General features: G+C 40.2%; 1 protein-coding gene across 1 annotated transcript; it reads right to left on the reverse strand.

Annotated features, from left to right (window-relative positions):
* Positions 1 to 897: 897 nt before the first annotated feature.
* LOC138604903 (plastin-3-like) lies at positions 898 to 19,015 on the reverse strand. The gene is made up of 16 exons (XM_069676943.1): positions 18,959 to 19,015; positions 12,165 to 12,269; positions 11,904 to 12,055; positions 9,332 to 9,461; positions 8,984 to 9,116; positions 8,012 to 8,096; positions 7,764 to 7,929; positions 7,516 to 7,658; positions 5,575 to 5,670; positions 5,291 to 5,486; positions 4,237 to 4,315; positions 4,021 to 4,138; positions 3,808 to 3,938; positions 3,270 to 3,393; positions 2,131 to 2,255; positions 898 to 2,046 (listed from the first exon to the last, which is right to left on the reverse strand). The coding sequence occupies exons 2-16, from the start codon at positions 12,223 to 12,225 to the stop codon at positions 1,914 to 1,916; spliced, it is 1,872 nt and encodes a 623-aa protein (XP_069533044.1). The 5' UTR covers positions 12,226 to 12,269; positions 18,959 to 19,015; the 3' UTR covers positions 898 to 1,913.
* Positions 19,016 to 19,730: the final 715 nt, after the last annotated feature.

Below are 19,730 nucleotides of genomic sequence, written 5' to 3' on the forward strand. Positions count from 1 at the left end.
AGCCCCTAAACTAAAAGTAAGCGTTATAGACTTTTGTTTTTGTGAATAATGGTAAAATGCTTTAACTAGTTAGCTTATAGATGCAGTCACAGGGATAAAGTTCAGTTTAAATGCACACTTACGCTATTTGGTTTCAATTCAGCTAACACAAATTAGCATCAAGATGCTTCGGTTTTAAAATGACAAAATATGTGAACTGTGAATATGTGAAAATGTGAATAAGAGTTACCTTTTGTTTACAACAAAAATGATAATCTTCATGGACATAGGATTACTTACTTAGGATTACTGTTGAATTAGACTGCATCCGAAGAAGCTAGCTGTACCTGGTTAGCTAGCTGTTGAAATAGGACATTTAAACCTTTGACAACATATGAGACAGTGAGCAAGCTTTTTATTATAAGATGCTAAAATTAACCACAGATGGGTCAACAAGGTGGGCAGAACACAACTGGAGAGTATTAAATTATCAGCATATTCTTTAACTTTTTGAAAATTTTTGCTATATTAACAGTTTTACTAGCCAAAGTCAAGGTATCAGCAGCGGGTTGATGGATTAAAAAGGTACTGCACACTTGCTGTAAACTAAATATGACTGCTAATGGTGATATTATTGCGACACATCTTATAAATGTATAAAAAAGGCATTTGGTTTCTTAAAAAGGGCCATCTACTGTTTTAGCCAAGAAACACTGCTAACACAAGAGTCGACTAGTTAAAACTTACCCACATTTTAAAATCCAAAGAATCTTAACTTCAAATCAAGGTCACTGAGATCTCCTGCCTCACCCACCCACCCGACCGCCCTGCCCTAATTATTTAGCGTTTCTCCAAATTATGCAGCAGATGCAGTTGGGGTCAAACTTTCCAGAATGTACAAAAGATCAAACACATGAGCAGCTTTCAAATTCATATTTATTGTAACTTGTTTAGCACTTAAGAGTAGACATGTATACGACACCAAATACAATTTGGCCGTTGTCTTTGAATATCATTTAACTACCTGGAATGAAGTAACTGTTTATATTTGGTAATGTTGAGTACAATAGAAAAACAGAAAACCTCAAAGCGCCAGTACAAGTCATCTTTGAGATCAGAAGAAGGCACAGCAGAAGCCAGGAGAGTCCAGTCAGCCTGCTCCTCATCCAAAGTAACAGAAAAAAAAACATAACAGAAGCCCGATACAACAGAGACCAGACACCCCCCGAAACAGCATTTACCTCATGTAATAATCCCGAGAAACAAACAGATGACAAGTACAAGAATACAGACAACACACCAGGCTGGTCATTACTATGAATTGACCTTATGGCTCCTGTATACAGATATGTAGACGTTTATAGTGCCAGTTATTAAGACATGCTTGTACTTAATTAAAAGAGAGAGAGGATGTTTTGGTGTTTTTCAACCTGTGCTCCATCAAAACATCCCGTCTCTCTGCCTTTTTTTTTTCTTTGTCAAGCATTTATTCATAAGTATGGTATTCAGGAATGTGTGTGTTGCTTAAGTCAAGGATATAATTTACTTATCAGTCTGAGTAAAAATATGTAAACAACCTTGCAGCTGGAAATATGCATACTCGCTTTATAAAACAGCATTCTTATACATTAATCAAGAGGTCGGCATATTGAACGTAACAACCCTTCCCTTACACAAGAGCCATCTCTTTGGAAATTTTAGTATTTTGGATTCACTTTAAATAAAAGGACTGCACATTTTTCTTCAGTAACACCTCAAAAGAGGCAGGGATACATGCAAATTCTGATTTTGACTTCATACCGTGTTACTCTCATACAATAACAACCACAATATCTTTCTCTTCATTCCTTCAGTTGGCAGAGCTCTTGCTCTTTCAAAATGCTAATGGCTTGTGGGTAAGTTTGGTAAGTGTCACAATGATCCCAGCCAGTCTCTTACGCTCGCTTCATCCCCCGACCCATCAAGCAGGCGAACACCGTCATCACCATTTTGCTTTTGACCTCCACAAGGTCCTCCGGGAGGGCGTAGACACGGGCTCCGATCTTCCTCGCCATTGAGATGGCATATCTGGGAATGACAGAAAGGCCGTGTCATTAAAAGTTACTGAAGACAAAGTTACCAAAATCATCGTTCTGTAAATAAAGATCTTACTTGGCGTTCTCCTGCTTGTCGTCCTCAGAGAGGCTGCCTGTTTTTATCAGATCATAGTCGACGCTGTTCGGCTGGATGGCGTCAATCAGTTCCAGCACTGCCAAACTGCTGCTGATCTCCTTGTCCTGATCGCCACACAACACACAGACATTAAGGATCTAACACGCAGGCACCTATCTGCTGAGAAATGCTATCCCTTCTGATTTGCACATGACTTCCAGTATATAAATTATATTATAAAACAGTTAGTGCTGACCAAGTTATTGTAATTGGACAAGCGGTATTAATGGATGCTGATATAGAGTATAACAGCACTGGGACCAAACTACATGCATCAGCTTCAGGTGTGAATACCGTCAATTAGCATTACAGCAAACTGTCTTACTCTAGAGTGATTAATCACACAGGCCACCAAAGCAACTGTAAACAGATGCGTATTTTACTGGTTGCATGATAAATGTTAACGTACAGTTTAATGTTCATTATGGGATAATGTGTAGGCATACACAAAGTAGCAAGTTTGGAGGGAAAATATTTATGTGTAGCCTGGCATCAGTCCAGCTCCAGTCAAGTTGTGGGACTGGTTGTGTTTAGCCAAATTAATGAGTAAATTAGTCATACATAATAATCTGTCTTATTAGTTTTTACTTCTATGTGATGCTTGTAGTGTTGTAAAAAAAACTGTTGTATAAAAGCAATATCACACTGAAGGTTGTGCTGTTGTACTGAATATCAGCACGGCTGTGATTCTATGACTGAATCACTGCTGTGCTGATATTCAGAACAACAGAGATCCCTCTTCTGTGGAAATGATTAATTAAAAAGCATTTTGATACAAAAAATGCAAAAAAAAAAATTGTTTTCATTTATAGAAAATCATCCATTTAATGGTCTTCTTCAGCAAATTGGGCTGTTATAAGAGAAATGGGCTGGAAAAAAAGAAGCCTCTCCTCAATGTAAGACCACTTATAACATGACCCACACTGTACACTCATGTGGTGTGAAGTTCAGAAAAAAGGAGAAAAAGAACGCCTTTGATTATTTACCTTTATTTTTCAGAAACTTGCTAAACTATTAAAATATTCTAACTTAATCCACACACAGTGATGTTGACAGAAATAAGGGAAAACAGTCCTTACCTTAAAGCTTGAAATCTTGGTTGATTTTCCAGCCTCTGCCAAAGTTTTGTTCACCCACTTTACAATGAGGTCATCATTTGCTTTGCATCCATCACCCAGATCCTCGAGAACATTCAACGTATATCTGGAAGAGAGGAGGAGAAACAGGGCGTTTAATATCATATTAACCAAACATTCCGGTTTAAACGTTTAGCACGACTGGAAAAACTGAACTTGAGGGAAGAAACTTTAATTCTACACCCTTTTTGTGTTGTAAGAATAAACACTGAACTTGCATCCTGGCCTTTTTTTATCATCGTGATTTTTAGCTCCCACAAACATCGCAAACTCTAAAACAAAACACATGGTTTGTGGGGAAACTAATAATATGACAACATGCATGATTTGCCACAAAGAATCTGATAATGAAGATGGTGGTGGCTCAAGTTGGAGAAAATCCATATTCAAAACCTAACCTATTTATTTTTTCCTGCCGACAAAAAAATGGGATGCACTTTTTACATTTCAGATTTATCACTATCCTGATGTTATGTTTCACCTTCTCATCAGCTGCCACACCAGAGCGAGAGTCAGGGTAGGGTTGCCATCTTTCAGGTCACCACCAGCGATACCAACAAGGGAGAACTTGGCTTGATGGCCCAGCTCCACCGCATAGTTACAATTCTCCAACTAAGGGCACAAATAAAATAGTTGACAAAAGACTTGCAAAGATTTTTTTCCTTGGTAAGGGATGATTAAAAGCTTAATTTACCTTTTTCATGTAGGTTCCCAGCTTTGGGTAAGGTGGCATGTTGACTTTGTTGTTCCAGTCAACAGGGACTTTAATCTTCTCATAGAGCTGAAGGATGACCATGGCATCCTGCAGGTCTCTACAAGACGAGATCGTTTGATAATCAGTCACATGAGAGAAGAATGTAAGATGTAAACATGAACAGGAGTGAGATAAACTTTTGTTTGTGGTACGTACCCATACAGATGATTGACATGTGGGTTCACTCCCAGAGAGTTCATCCAGTTTCTGAAAGTCCTTTCCTCCCTTGTCTCACCTGGAGAGCAAAGGATCATGGGATTTATAGTGATAGTTCTCAGTAAAAGTCAATGATGTTGTGAACATGCAGCTGTCTGTCTCATCAGAAATTAATCGCCCTGGCTAACATTTGTATTATTTCTGATGTTACTCTCATAGCTTGCTGGTCAGATATTCCACTTGCATAACTATCATACTGTATGTGCTGCATACTAACCAATACATCCAGTAGGAGGCGGAAGTCAGGAGAGACTTGTTGTCACATTCTTTAAAGAAAAATAGTTTCTATGCTAAAAATGAAGGCTGCAGGCATGTTGGTTAACTAACAAAAAGCTGTTTGTTTAAAGCTGTTTCTTCTCAGGCTGTAAAGTTAAACGCGCTGAAAACCTGCTTTGTCACCAGTATCGATGTTTTCCAACATGAGCCCCCAACACAGGCCTGCTGAAACAGACCATCTGAGTATTTAAACTTTAGGTTAGGATTTTGTTTTCGGAATCTTTATTTCCTGTTTTAATCATGAATTTTTAATGTCTTACAGATCTATACAGATCCGCTGTTGAGTTTTCCGTTTCTTTATGGCTTTCAGGGCAAGAAATAAAGTCTAGACAGCTTCTTATGTCTACCACTTTATGTAAGTAATAACTCATTGTTGCTGAAATTATTTCCAAAACGTAGGGAATCTTTTTCCAGCATCTCTGGTTGGCTGTTTTAAGACTACAGTGACCTGCTCAAAGACATGATCCATTTCTGCTACCTCAAGATAGCAATGCACAAACAATGCCCCTGACCACACCACATTTTAAGACCGGCACACCCATGAGTGCACAGATGGACGCAAGTACTTCTGCTTCTTAAACAACCTGGGTCTAGCAACTGAAGATTGAAATTCCAAAACTAGCAATGTGCTGAGCTATGCACTGCTTTGCACCGGGTGTTCGATTGAGCCTCAAGCCTCTAACGCTACAAGAAGTGGAGTTCTTTTCTCCAGACCCACCTTCCAACAGTCCCCAGTCAATGTCCTCATTCTCAGGTTTGGTCAGCGCTGGATATTTGTTGAACAGATTGGCCACAAAGGCGAGGTTGAGTTTGGGGTTACCACTCACGACGTCAGCTGGGGTGACAAACTGTCGACAGCCGAGCCTGTCGGCCTGCTGCAGCATGGCCTCTGCCCTCTTCACGTCGCATTTCTCCTGAACAACACACAGACCACATGCTCCCGTCAGAGACACTGTACAGCTGCTACCATGTGCTGAAGACACTCACTGTCAGAGTACTCACACTGAAGCCTCCCATGTTGATGTCGATGCGTGGCTGATCTTCCTCTGTGCCTTTTGGAGAGATTTGGTTCAGGAGGTGGAAGTAGGCCCTCGAGTCCTGAGAAAATAATGCACACAAACAACAACTAGATGAATACTGATGGACAAACAAGAAAATCAACTTGGTAACATAGTTAGAATTTCCAGTCTCAGGCAGCTGAACCTTAAGTGAGGTAATGATAAAATGGATAATGTAATGACATTGAACACTATGTTTTCTATTATTTCTGACACCTGCTGGGTTGTAACCAAAGTAAGTAGATAATAACCGAACACTAATTGAACACTTATTAGAACAGAAAGAAAAAAAGCAAAGTATCTCAGACAACTTCAGATAGCATGAGGAAAAAAAAACACAGATAACCAGATGGGTGCGAAGAGACAGGTGCAGAAGGTACTCGTATACCTGCCTCATTGATTTATGGAGCGTCCTGGCAACGCCCTACAGAGTAATGAACACTTTTTTTTTTTCTGACTAACAAACACTAAACAGACAGCAGATACTTGAAGCCTTTATGGATCACTACAGGGGAAAATCAAAGTACAGAGAAATAAAGAACAATTAAACACATAAATATTTGGAGGTATACGACATAAAAAGAGAAACTCAAAGGTATAATAAGAAAAATTAAATATAGACTCTTACAAATACAATATAATATAAATCATCACTTATGGGCCTCTATACATGTGTGTTGGTGAGTGTGTGTGCAGACCCTTGTGAGACCCTTCCCTCTGTATCTATTCTGTTGTTTTGCTTTGCATGGGACGTCAATCACAGCGTATAGGTGAGTGTTTAGTAGCAGCAAAGTCAGCAAAGCATTGTGTATGAAAGAGCAATATGTAATGAGTAAGCAAAAATACTCATGATGTCTGTATAAATATACAGACAAAAAGATAGTTATATCATGCAGTATAATATGTGATAAAAAAGGTATAGTATATCAACATTATGTAGTATACTACAGTTTGTATGCAAAATACAGTCTAATATAGAATTAGATTTAATGAAAAAAAAAAATGGTCAAATGTAAAAATGAAGTATAAGAAAAAAAATATATATATATATATATATAGAAAAGCAAAATAGCACACAATATAAATGATAAATTATAGTATGACTAGAGTGGAGTAAAATAAGTGGCAGTACTGTATAATAAATTAAAATATAATACATGTATTTGGTTTGCAATATTTGCAAACTAGTCAAACAGAGACAACGGAAAGGAAGAGTAGTGCGAGTTTCCCAAGTGTGCCAGGAATGAGGTTTGTGTTATGTCTGTGTGCCTGTTTGTGATGGAGGGGGCTGGGCGGCTCAGTCTGAGGTCTAAAATAATGTACTGTACAGTACGTGCAGTCTGACGATAGTGGGCACAAATGAGTGCCTGAAGCGCTCCATTTTGCATCCGGGTGTGATGATCTGGTGGTTGAGTGAGTGGACCATCTATGACAGCTTGCCGTGCAGATTTTGTGAGGTTACGTGCAAGATTATCTGAACTTCCTCAGTAAAAAGCACGTTGCCAATGAAACAGTAGCATTTTTTTCCTTATCAACCAAAAGGGGCACATTAATATAAGCCGACATGCACATTTGACAGTTTGCCAATGTTAACCAAAAAGATACACAACCTATTCAATCCTATCTTTGGAGGCGGATATTTGAGTGTGATTGTGCAAACAAGTACAAGCACAGTCTGGCTCAGTGTGCTGATAGACGCCCACGTTGTTGGACTTTGTTGCTGGAGTAGTGCAAGGAAATAAACAAGTTTAAAAGAGGTCAATAAAACAAAACCTACTGATGCTCCCAAAGATAAAAAAAGAATCCGACTTTTAACCTCGTGAGTGGTTTCACTAACTGCATCTTGTGTTTAAATACTAGTTTCAGGTTTAGGGATCAGGCCCACCTTAATGTCAGAGCTGAAGTTGTTGATCTTCTGCCAGCCAGCATTTTCCAGGTGAAAGTTTGCCCAGCGCAACAGCAGTTCTTCTGGAGACAGCTTCATCAGGTCCTCCAGGGTTTCCCCGTCTCTCAGCAGAGCTGCCAGGGCTGTCGAGGGGTGTTAATGATCAGTGAGGCTACATGACAACAGACCAGGAAACCCTAGTGATGGCAACACTCTAAAATGTGTTATGAAATGGACATGCCCCGTACCTTCATTTCTGCTGAGCTCGATGTCAGCAAACAGGCCGATTTTGATGATCTGCCACAGCAGGCCCAGCACCAGATGGGGCTTTCCCTCGCTCAGGTCCAACGCGCCGATGTTCACCACATGGCAGCCGATAGCAGAGGCCGAGTTCAGGGCCAGGTTCAGGTTCTCCTGTAAGGTACAAAACATCAGCTGTAAGAACATTTGCACTGAAAGTCAGAGAAACAGCAGCTCTGACATGTGGTGAACTGACCTGCTCTGTAAACAGCGACAGCTTCTTCTTCTTATTAATGGTCCTCTCATCGATCGTGTCTGGAACTGACAGGTTGATCATTTTGCTGTGATAGAAAGATACAAAAGCAGACATGACAATTTTTATCAGATATTTCATACAGTATCAACATTGTAAAATAAGGAAGAGATAGCAACCATCATGTTCATGGTTTGCAAAAGCATAAGCATAAATGTGATATATGACAAAAGATAAAAAATATATGTGCAACACTGCAATAATTCAATTGTATCATACTCTGGTATCACATGGCATTAATAAAGCATGTATTTATGACATTTAACTAATATACCTTATCTATACTATTCATGCATTTTAATACGCTTAAAGTTTACATATTAACAGCAACATTTTTATTGACACTATTTTATATTCTTTACTAAGGATTGTGAGACATTTAGAACAGGCAGTGACAGAAGGCTCCATGGAGACAAGCTGCACCATGCCAGTTCAGTGCAAAATGCCAAAGCCAGTTCACAACCAGAACACAAATAACAGGAAGTCTAACTGTGCCTGTTGTTGATATAATATAAAACGGTTGATGTGATGTGTTTAACATGAAACATTCCAGGTTATTATGAGATAAACAGCATATTTTTACAACAAGAAAAGTTTTGTTATTGAATGATAAGTTTGTGTGTTGCAGTAAGAAAAAAAGTGTATCTTGTTGTGGCATAAAAATATCTTGTTATAACTTTAAAATGTCTTGTAGGATGTATGGCAGCAATATACTTCTGTAATATCAGTATCGATAACTCCTGTGGAATAATGTTTTTAATTTCTAATATCCTATGGAGGCTTATATTTGTCCTGTTTCAGTGAGAATGTGAACACCAAGTGCAGTGAGATGTGGGTATTTGACATTTACTTCAGAAGGACAGCTAGGGGAGGGAGGGTGTGTTGCTGGTGTAAAGTGAAAACATTGATTCTCACCAGAGGACGATACCGTCTTTGACAGACTTGAAGAGAGAGTCGGTGTTGGGATCCATGGGCAGGACATGTTGGCAGTCAGGGTCTTTTTCCAGGGCGGTGTTTATCCAGTTCACAAAGGCAAATCGCTCCTCCTCTGTCAGGACCAACACACACAGGCGTCAGATAAAAGCAAAATAACAATAAAATATGACAGCATCACTCGTATGACTCATTTTAGTATGTCACATTGCCTATAAAGGTTTCTTTATTGGTAAATGAACCATCTGTAGTTAAAGTGCAGAGGGTACAAAGTCAACATTTTGTGAAACATTAGCCGCGACAGGAGGAGGAAGGATGATGTGTCTTTACCAGAGAACGAGTGTTGTGTGCCTTCACTCGACAGCTCAGACGTCCCTCCAATAGCCAGGATGCCTTCTTTTCTGTTGATGGCCTTGCGGAAAGTTTTTGCTATTTCACTGCCCCTCAGCTCCTGGACGATCTGAAAGAGAGCCATTAAGACCAATTAACTCTATGCTTTAAAAAACCTGCATCAATGGTGTCCATTGGTAGCTCAAGACTGCAGCAGCCTAGTGCAGATACTGACCCCGCCCCTTTGATGCCATAAATCACTCATGGCCATATTTTCTGAACGATAAATTTATCAGCAATTTTTTTTGCTTTATGCCAAAAAAAGTCTTTAGCGGCACACTTCTGCTCCTAACTTAAAGCCTCGATCATTTTCTCTTCCTTTAGATTTTGTTTTGCTTGTTGTTTTATCGGGCGTCCCGCCATAACAGTCAAGGTCGGTCTGCAGACACAACAGCTCTGCAGGAATTTCAGGCATGAAAACACAAATATGCTAAAGGGCGGAGAAGATATGTTGAACATCTTGCTGAGTAAATTAGCTTTTCAAAAGCTTAAATGGGCTAAAAAACTGTGGTTATTATTAAGAAGGTTCCAGGAAGACACCTCGTGTTCATAAAAGCAACTGTACACTGTAGTGATTTAAAGTGAGACTGTGCATTCAATACACATCTAATCCAAGTATAACAGTGTTGTGTGAGTGCCATTATGTAATCAGGGTTATCGACGGCAACAGTAAACCACCGGGGCTACAGCTGTTAACCTCCTCCATATAACACCACCCTCTGGCCTGTCCCCACATCCCAACATTAAATACTCATCTCCGAACATTAAATCAAACAAACCATCGAGAGCTCTGTGGTGAGAGCCCACACTGCTCCAGCTTATCAGTGAGGCTCAACATGTGAGCGGCTTCAGACAAGGCCGCTTTGACAATACGTATTCTATGGTAATAAGTGTGATACTTCCTGAACTTGAAGTAATCGCTGCTTCATCAGTGACCTCAGCCCCACAGGCGCTGCTGGGACCACAATGAGCCATTCAGCCTGGCACTGTGAGACATGTTTAAAACAGCACAGCACACTTCACCGCAAAGAGTCACTCACAAGGCCGCACGGTGCAAGCTGGCAGATTTTTCACACACAAGGTAAAAGAAGTTACCACAACAAGAGATTCAGGAACATAGAGTTCAGCAAGCTAGTCAGCTAAAGCTATTTTGTTAGCTTCATATTCATATGTATGGACAGATTCAGACAGTCATTTCACATGCATTTAATCTGGTTTGTTATCATCCACGAGAACATATTTTGCAAAGTGGTGTTTTATCAGAGTCTATTGTTGGAGCGCAGCGCACACTCCTTCCTAACACAATGGCCCGTGATGTTTAGCAGCTACATGGAAAGTCCCAAATGTCCTTACTTCCCTCCAGCAGCAATCAGTTGATCATTCAGCCTTACAGTCTTTATGTGGACAAATTAATTTGGGAATTTTACTTTTTCTTTTAAAAGATTATTTTGTGGGCCTTTATTTTATAGTGAAAGCCTAAAAGAGATAGGTGGAGAGAGTTGAGAACTACGACTGCTTAATCGCTACACGCTACAAGCTGTGCCAGTTAAAGTGCTGGGGTGCCCTGGTTGTTATAAAAATGATTACAAAACCACCTCAAACTTTGCTGACACTGTTACCTTATCTAAGAATGGAACCACAAAACATGTGCCCTCCTTTTCTTTTGTAGGGTTAGGGTTTTTGATTCAAGGCTTGCACAAACTCTAACATTTGTTTAACCACTTCACATCTTAAAAAAAAAAAAAAGACTTTTAAAAACTTGTATTAATGCTTGAAACGTTATCCTCCAGTTTTATGTCGAATTTCGGTTTATTTCGCTATTAAATAAAGTCAAAAATATAAAAAAACTACATAGATGGTCATCTGGTTTACATCGAGACTGTACCAATACCAGATGAAAACTCATCACAGTAGATTGAATATAGAGGATTTTTTTCCCATTTTATTAAATTGTTGTCCTTGTTATATCACTTAAAAGGACCTTGTTTCTTTGTAAATTGTAAGATTATGAATAAGCCCATTACAGGTAACGTTACAAACGCCCATTACAGGTAGACTGAAACATGCTCCACATTGTCATTTTCATAGTCAGCCTTGGATTCAGTAAAGACCAACTGACAGCCATGCAGCCCTAAACAGGATATTAAAAGGATCACATCAAAGACAAAACACCGCTTACAGTACAACCCTCGCTCCCGTACCAGAAGCTGCCTCTGTGAATGGCTGCTCTCTCATTCTGCTGAAACTAAATACTGGAACTCACGCCACTTTGCTGACCTCACTTCCACATTTCCTGAGTAGGTATGCGTGTGTGGTTTGTAGAGGCCTTTCCACTCTGTTGTGCATGAAGCTGCTAAACTCACTTTGCATAGCGGCCCCATGAAGGAGGGCCAGGTGCTTTAATGCAGAACAGAACACAAAGCCCCACTCACAGAAAGAAGTGTCTCTGAACAGAACATGAAAACGCTTCAAGCTTGACGGTACGAACTCTTCTGAGCTCTGCTTAACGTACCGCCAAAAACTCATCAAAGCTGATCTTGTTGTCATGGTTACGATCCAGTTTCTGGATGATCTCTCGAATCATGTATCCAGGGAGGGAGTGGCCGGCGTCTTTGAGGAGCTCATTGAGTTCATAATCACAGATAAATCCATCACCGTCAATATCTGTTGAGACACATAAAGACACATTAGACACATTAGACACCAGGACGAAAGGCACAACAACAACTAGGGCTGATCTAGTCAACAAAATATCAACATGGCTTTAACTCACCAATTTTCCCAAAGGTCTCCCTCATCTCCTCCATCTCCTCTTTTGTTATCTTTCCAGACATGTTTCTGTGATTGACCTGAGCTGGTCAGTCAGAGAAAGGTGAGACTGCGGAGAGGATAGGAACACAGAGTCATTAACAGGGTCTTTAAAGGTATAATAAGTAGGATTTTCCTAGAGAAATAAAATATAGACTTTTACAAATATAATATAATATAATATAAATCGTCACTTATGGGCCTCTATACATGTGTGTTGGTGAGTGTGTGCGCAGACCCTTGTGAGACCCTTCCCTCTGCATCTATTCTGTTGTTTTGCTTTGCCCTGGACGTTTTCAGGAGGGGCGCTGTTGTGGTTCCCTGAGCCAATCACAGCGTATAGGTGAGTGTGGGAGTGGGAGTGGTAGGTGCCTCAAACTGGGTAGGACAAGCTAACCGGTGGTTAGCATGCTAGCACAAAGCTAACCGGCGATGAGCATGCTAGCGTAATGGTAATCGTGATGCTGTCGGTGTTAGCTCAGCGGGGTGGGCGTGTTCTCGCACGAGAGGGTGAGAGTGAGCTTCTGGTGACGAAGAGCCCAGGAGGAGGGGCTCGGTTTGAATGTGTTGTTGACAAAATGCAAGAAAAAAATCCTACTCATTATACCTTTACGTGACAGGATAGAAGATCACTTTCATCGTAGGGCTAAAATGTATTATTCATTTCTAATCTGACCATTTTTTTCAATAAAATATAAAAGAATTGTGAAAAAACGCTCATTACAATTTGTTAGAGTCCAAAGTTTGGTCAAAGTCTTCAAATTCCTTCTTTTGGTGCACCAACAGTCGAATTATCCTTTATTTAATATCATAAATGACAAAGAGAAACAGGAAAGCCTCACATTTAAGAACCTGGAGGCGCAAAATGTTTGACAAACAACCGAAATAAGTTTTCTTTCTTTTAATGCTGAATCCAAAAGGGCAACTGGACTTGGTTGAAGATCTTGAAGACGTTTCACCTCTCACCCGAAAGGCTTCTTCAGTTCTAAACTGACTAACTCTAAACTAGTGACGGAGCTAGAAATATAAGCCTTTTGATAGCTCCGAATAACCACGACCTGGATCAGTGAGAACCTTCACAGACATCTTTTCTTTCTTTCTTTCGTTCGACTGACTGACGAATAGAGCTGCAAAGTAAGTCAAATCAGCCTCCTATAAACCTCCTCTCAGCCCTGAAAACCCAAAACCTCTTGAAAACAACCCACGTGGGCGTCTCCACCCTCTTAACTCGAGTCAATCCTCTCATTGCTCACTGTTCTGCTACTCAGATCACAGGCCGCTCTCGACTGTTCTGCTTTCCCGCCAACAGAGAGCTGACCTTTCCTCTCCAGACAGAACAAAAGTCAGTTTTCTGACAGGTCTGAAAACTCCTTAAATAATACCTCGTATACCCGCCTGATCACTGCTGATCCCCACCCCTGCTGATCGTATCTTTAGTTGCTCTTTTCCTTTTCCAAGCCGTCTCTCTCCCATAATCAAAGTAATTTCCTGTTAGTTCCATTGTGTAGAAAGAGCCCCATGCTGTTAAAAAACCCCGCCGGAGAAGCAGAGATGACTAGAGGCTTTAGGTATTTTGATTTATTTATACAACTATTTCTGACAATATGTCCTTTTATTCAAACTAAAAAGGTAACTAAAATGACTTTTTTAGACTCACTGTTTTTAGCTTGTAAAGAATCTTTTATGCCAGCTCAGCCAGCTGTGATGATAAGTGATGGAGACTGCAACAATTATATGTTACAACTAAACACGTGGCTGCTTCTGATTCGGGTTTCTCCAGAAGCAGTTTGGACTTTATTAAAACGTGTCCTCACCCAGCAAGACATTAAATCAAACATGGAGAGATTCATAACAGGGAAACAGCCAGCCGGAGTCAATCTCTGAGTAATTTTGGTCAACAAAAAAAAAAGGCGAAGCAGCCACCATGTGAAAATGACTGAAAATACGAATTCCTCGGAGTACCTCCTTCCCGTTCTGTGTGGCGGAGGAATGCATGAGGCCTGGGCAGATCGAGCTTCACTCACAGGGTGTACTGCTCGCTCTCCAAGGCTAAACTGGTATGATGGCATTCCTCCCCAACACAAGTGTTCAGAAAACAAAGATGAGGTTTATGCTGCGGGTAGCTAAGGATCACAGATTTTTCCAGACAGAAAAGTGTTCCCATTTCCTGATTTAAAGCACAGATTGGAGATGTTTTTTTCACTGTGTATTAGTCAGAAATCCCGGGCAAGGCCGCTTCTGGTTTCCACAAATCATATTTGTGAAAGTCCAGTTTGCCAAATGGATCATAATCCACCTGATTATAAGTATTAATTCTTATATATTATTATTAATAATTGGTGATTTTATATTTAGTGGCCTTGGCAGCCTCACAGGCACACATTCGACACACATTCAAGCAGACAAACAATGAACAAAAGTCTAATATCCGCATCCTCTTTCATGAATGAAACTATTAATAGTTATCATGAAAGATGATTCAACAGTAGCCATGTGGTCTTTGAGGTGTGACTCACTTCCTGTAATGCTATACCTACAAAAATAACAAAGTGATGAAAGTTTGTCCTACAAAATAAAAGTCTTTCTCAAATTAAATGCTGTGTAGTCAACGCTGAAATGTTAGTTATTGGTAGAAACAACAACTAGGCCACTTAAATCCCAGAAATACTCCATGAATCACAGGGAACACAGTGTTTTTCTTACACTGACTAACACTAAATGAGGGCAAGCACAAACCCTGACTTAACCATTAGGAAAATGACGATGCCACCATTGCTATATTTAACTTTTCCTCCAAAAGGATGTGAAATGTGGCTGCTGAAGTCAGCCCGGCTGCAATACGGGCCGACAAACATTACGTCTCCTGCCAGCCGATGTCACACCCTCGACAGAGGGAGAGTGGAAACAGAAGAGGGGTTAAGTACATGGAGCAAGGCCACAGATGGCAGCGGACAAATGTGAGACGGGTCTCTGGTGGTTCAGAAGAATAGAGGGTTTGTTATCGGCGTAACAAACCTCGGCAATAAATCCTGTGTAACAGTAGAAAATGAGTTTGGAGTGTCAGGCTCCACAGACAGTTGCAGCCTTTGACAGCTGCCTCCGAGAGACAGTCCCTGCACCCTGATCGCAGTAGCTAGCTGCTAAATGGAGGGGCTCGTGTTTGCCTAAAAGCAGATCAATACTGCTGATAGACATGAAACACATTATTGATGTCAGTATTTGACAGCAGTTAAAAGTTTTAGTACATCAAATCGATAAAGTTAGCCTACTTTTGACTAATACATACAAAGAGGAATAAATTGGTATAGTCCTACCGATATCTACCGATCATCAGGCCCATATGGGCCTATAACAGATACATCTGTCTCTGCATATGTTCAGATAACACATTTTTTACAGAACATATAAAGAAGAAAATGATACACTGTCTACAGCATGGACTGCTGTCTGCTTTCAGATTGGTTGACAATCATAATAATGTTTTGTATTTTTTTTTTTAAAGAAATGTATATAACAAAGCGGCCTTCTGCTCAACTTTGCATAGTAATTATCGATAATCAAGGAATTTGTCCCATTTAATATCGGTACCTGTCTCAATAATCCCATATCAGTAGAGCTTTGAAAACTGGGTGATGCAGTCAAATGAAATGAAAATAAACAACAAAGGCCTCTATACATATCTGTCAGTCCCTCAGGTCACATGATATCTAGCAGTAGTAAAAAAACAAGAGCAACAGGACTTGCTTTGTAGCCTTCAAGACATTTCACTGCTCATTCAAGACTCCCTTTCAATTCTTTCACTGTTCTTTTACAAGCAGATATCACCCGTACACACAATTCTTTCCAAGCATTAGCTTTAACTGTTGAGCCAAAAACAGCTCATTTACACCATTTACAATCGCCTTTGATGGATCTTTCAGTCAATTTAAAGCCGAGGACTGCTCCCAGATGGCTCAGTTAAATGTGTAGAGCCGACACACCCCGCCCCGCCACTGTTTCATCCACACAGTTACATGGGAAATGTGAGGCACACAAATAGATTGGGCACCCTTCCCAAGTGTGGTCAAGTTCATATGCACACACCCAACAACGTCTGTGAGAGGAACACAGGCATTTTAACTCGGTCACAATCGGCTGCAGATGTGAGGCGAACTGACTCATATTTGCGCCAAGCAGTCTGTAACACCGGCCCTTTATTTCCTCTTCAGCTGTGTGGATAAGATAAGCGCCGTCGTTCTGACAGGTGAGGAGGAGGTGACGACAACAAATGCTGTACATGGAGTTTACGCACCTCTTACATGATGTGCAGCTGGGCTGGGTTAAGGTCTGTTATAAAAGCACATGGAACTAGGGCATACAGTGAATCATCATGGAAATATTCAAATGCAATGGTCCCTTCACTTTGTCCCTAATCTCTATATCTGGCTCTCTTTAGCACAATCACCAAATGAAACACTATCGTAAAAGCATACAGAAGATCAAAAAGAGGGCCGAGAAAATGTGTGAATACAAGAATCCCTGCAAACCATCATACAGGAATGTCATTGGACAGGTTACTGGGGTTCTGCTGAATCAGTTGGCCTCAGCCACACCTATAAGGGTTTGCCATTACTCAACAAAAGCACGGTAAAACATTATCCTTTAAATACTTCATAATCATACAGCACTAATGTGACACACCAGCTTTTCCTCACGCAGGCATGACGTGTGCCCTTAAGCAAGACACTTCCACACAGACCCATCCCTCCTTGCTCGTACGTAGCTGACCTCTGACCTCCCACACAAAGGACACAAACATGGAAGAGAATTTCATTGTGGAGATAATGACTCAAGGTCAAGGTATCCACTGCTTTTCAATCAGGTCTGTCCTCAGTGCAGAAAAAATCCAATCGATAACCATAACTCACCAATCTAATTCATTCACTTTAAATTTCAGTTTCAATTTAAAGTTCACAAGTCTGTCAACTGTCACTTTGTGTGTTTATGCAGATTAAAATTAAAACTAAATATATTCTGTTCACAAAATGACAAATGTATGGGATTGTACAGACTAAGCAGAGATTGCCTTAATTGGAATTAAATTCCCAAGACGACAAAAACAAATAAGTAATATCACTTTCACTTCCTTAAACGACTTTAGACACCTGTTAAAAAACTTGGCAGTGCAGAAAGTGGGACAACCTGTTCATTCGCACAGGTGTGAGCGTCCGCAAGGGCAGAAACAAAACATGAGCAAACACCCTCCCTGATTCCTGACTGTCTGGTTTGTCTTTACACAGATAACATCACACATTTAATGTCTGTATTTAAAACACAATCGGTGCTCATGCGTGGCTCTGCAGAATGAACAAGGGAAACTTGTATTCTACTTCAGCTGTACTTTAGCATAGTACACATACCACACACGCACAATCATGGGGAAATCTGACCACGCCATTTAGGGTAATGGCAGGTAGAGTTAAAATGAATGACAGCGAAAGCACATTTTTCACTCGTGACACAAGTCCATTACTGAGTCCTGACATCAATGGATTAACAGTTTTCAAAATATATATCACTTTCAGGCATCAAACAAGCAAAATAACACCAGAAGCAAGGACAGAAACAATATACCTCAGTTAAAATTAAGTCAAAATGTGTGTCTGTCTGACACTATATCAGACAGTGTTGTTCACCACTGTCCACCGCTGTCCACCGCTGTCCCAAAAATGTCCCACAATCGGGATCCCAGATGTACATGTGCTGCAGCCCCAGATGTCTCTACAGGAAGAATCTGGTAAGTCACTTAGGGCAGCAAACAAGCTCTCATAGACCACTGTTTCACATGAGCACCAAAAACACAGATCAATTCACCAGGCTGCCCCATTTCAAGGTTAAAATCTTTTACAACATAATATAACACCCACTTAAATAAAAGACCATATCAGAACAATTACAGAGAGTGAAACTCCACTTTGCAAATGTGTCAAAGAAATGTGGCGCAGAGAGGGAGGGGTAGCCTTTAACCAAAAGTAAAGTATTTAGTAGAAATGTGCTGGCATTGTGTGAAGTGTCAGGAAAAAACGCGATTTGTCATCAGATCAAAGCACAGCATATAATGACCTCTCACACGAGGCTGCACCTTGGGTAAAGACTATATGAGTGAGGGTGTTTATGTAGGGGTCATTTATGCGCGAGCTTGATTAACGTTACCGGGAATACTTTAAAATGAGTGCAGGCTCCAGCTATGCGGCTTCCTCCGGTGTGCGGAGGTGTATTAAAGGAACGAACCTGGTTTTGTCTCACTTGCTCCTTGCTGAGGCATTTGTCATATTCTCTTTTTTTTTTTTACAAAAAAAATTGAAGAAAACACGGACCTTCTGTGTAATTTTCACAACTCAAACTGAAATGAGCATCTCTGCTGAGTTATCATAGGTATTTCTTTGAGGAGCAGCGACTTCTTCTAAAAGTTATTTGGTCACAAATTCTCGTAGTCTACTTTAATTACATCAGTATTTCTAACACCCATCCTGCGCTGAGATGAATAGGCTACAGTGAAGGTGTAGCTAACGCTAGCCGGCTAGCGACAGACATGCAAGTTTTATGGGCAGGAAACTATCCCTGTTTACTCCAACAAATCCATCCACTAAAATCAGAGGATAACGGCTATCACAGAGAGGAAAGACTAGCACAAGGATGTTATTTTAGTAAAAGCTTCTGAGACAAAGCCTAGCTGTATTCAGTTGTTGGTCTAGAAGTTGCCAGGAAATTGGTACTCACTGTCGGTGCGCCTGAAATTCCAGACAGCGTCCAGTTTGCAGTCCTGCCTCCTCCACGTAGAGACAAAAGTAGACGGCAGTTGGAATGTTGGCCCCGCCCTGGCGGTGACGTCACCGCCAGACGTTGAACTGCGGTGTATGGAGTATTGTCTATGCCAAAACCTTGTAAAAAACAGTGCTGCTAGTACTAAAGTATATTTTTGTGAAATTAAATAAGATCAAATAAGCCTTTATTGACGCCCTGGTGGTAATTCGGATGTTACTGCAGTAGAAACTGAAATATTTACAAATAAATTGAATAAAGTTCATTAAATAAATAATAAAATAGTATATCAGAATCACGATAACAAACGCAATCATTTCCAGGGAAGCAGTACACATGAGCAGTGTTGTAATAAGACAGGGAGGTGTTGTCTCAAGTGAAGCCACATGGTGGTGTTACTATCAACAGCAAAGTCAACAGACTAAAGTAAATAGTATGTAAGGGTAATATTACACCATCTACAATACCCTTATTCCTTTTTTTTCTATTTTGATGTATTGTCTTTTTTATAAAAAAAATATTTCAATGTGTATTACATCATTATTTAATTGCACAGTCTTGTTGAACCAAACTTAACCAACTAGAGACATATTTGAAGGTTTAAAAAAAAGTGGTGTCTTAAAAAATAAATCGATAAGGGCTAGATGATGACAGCATATTATGTTCCTTTAGCTCAAAATCACCGGTAAAACCAGCTCTGTTTGAGTGTCATGAACATTTGACCTTGTTT

This window comes from Semicossyphus pulcher, unplaced genomic scaffold (assembly GCF_022749685.1).
Source record: "Semicossyphus pulcher isolate SPU_LCO1_2020_fin unplaced genomic scaffold, fSemPul1.0.p SCAF_10, whole genome shotgun sequence".
Classification (NCBI taxonomy): domain Eukaryota; kingdom Metazoa; phylum Chordata; class Actinopteri; order Labriformes; family Labridae; genus Semicossyphus; species Semicossyphus pulcher.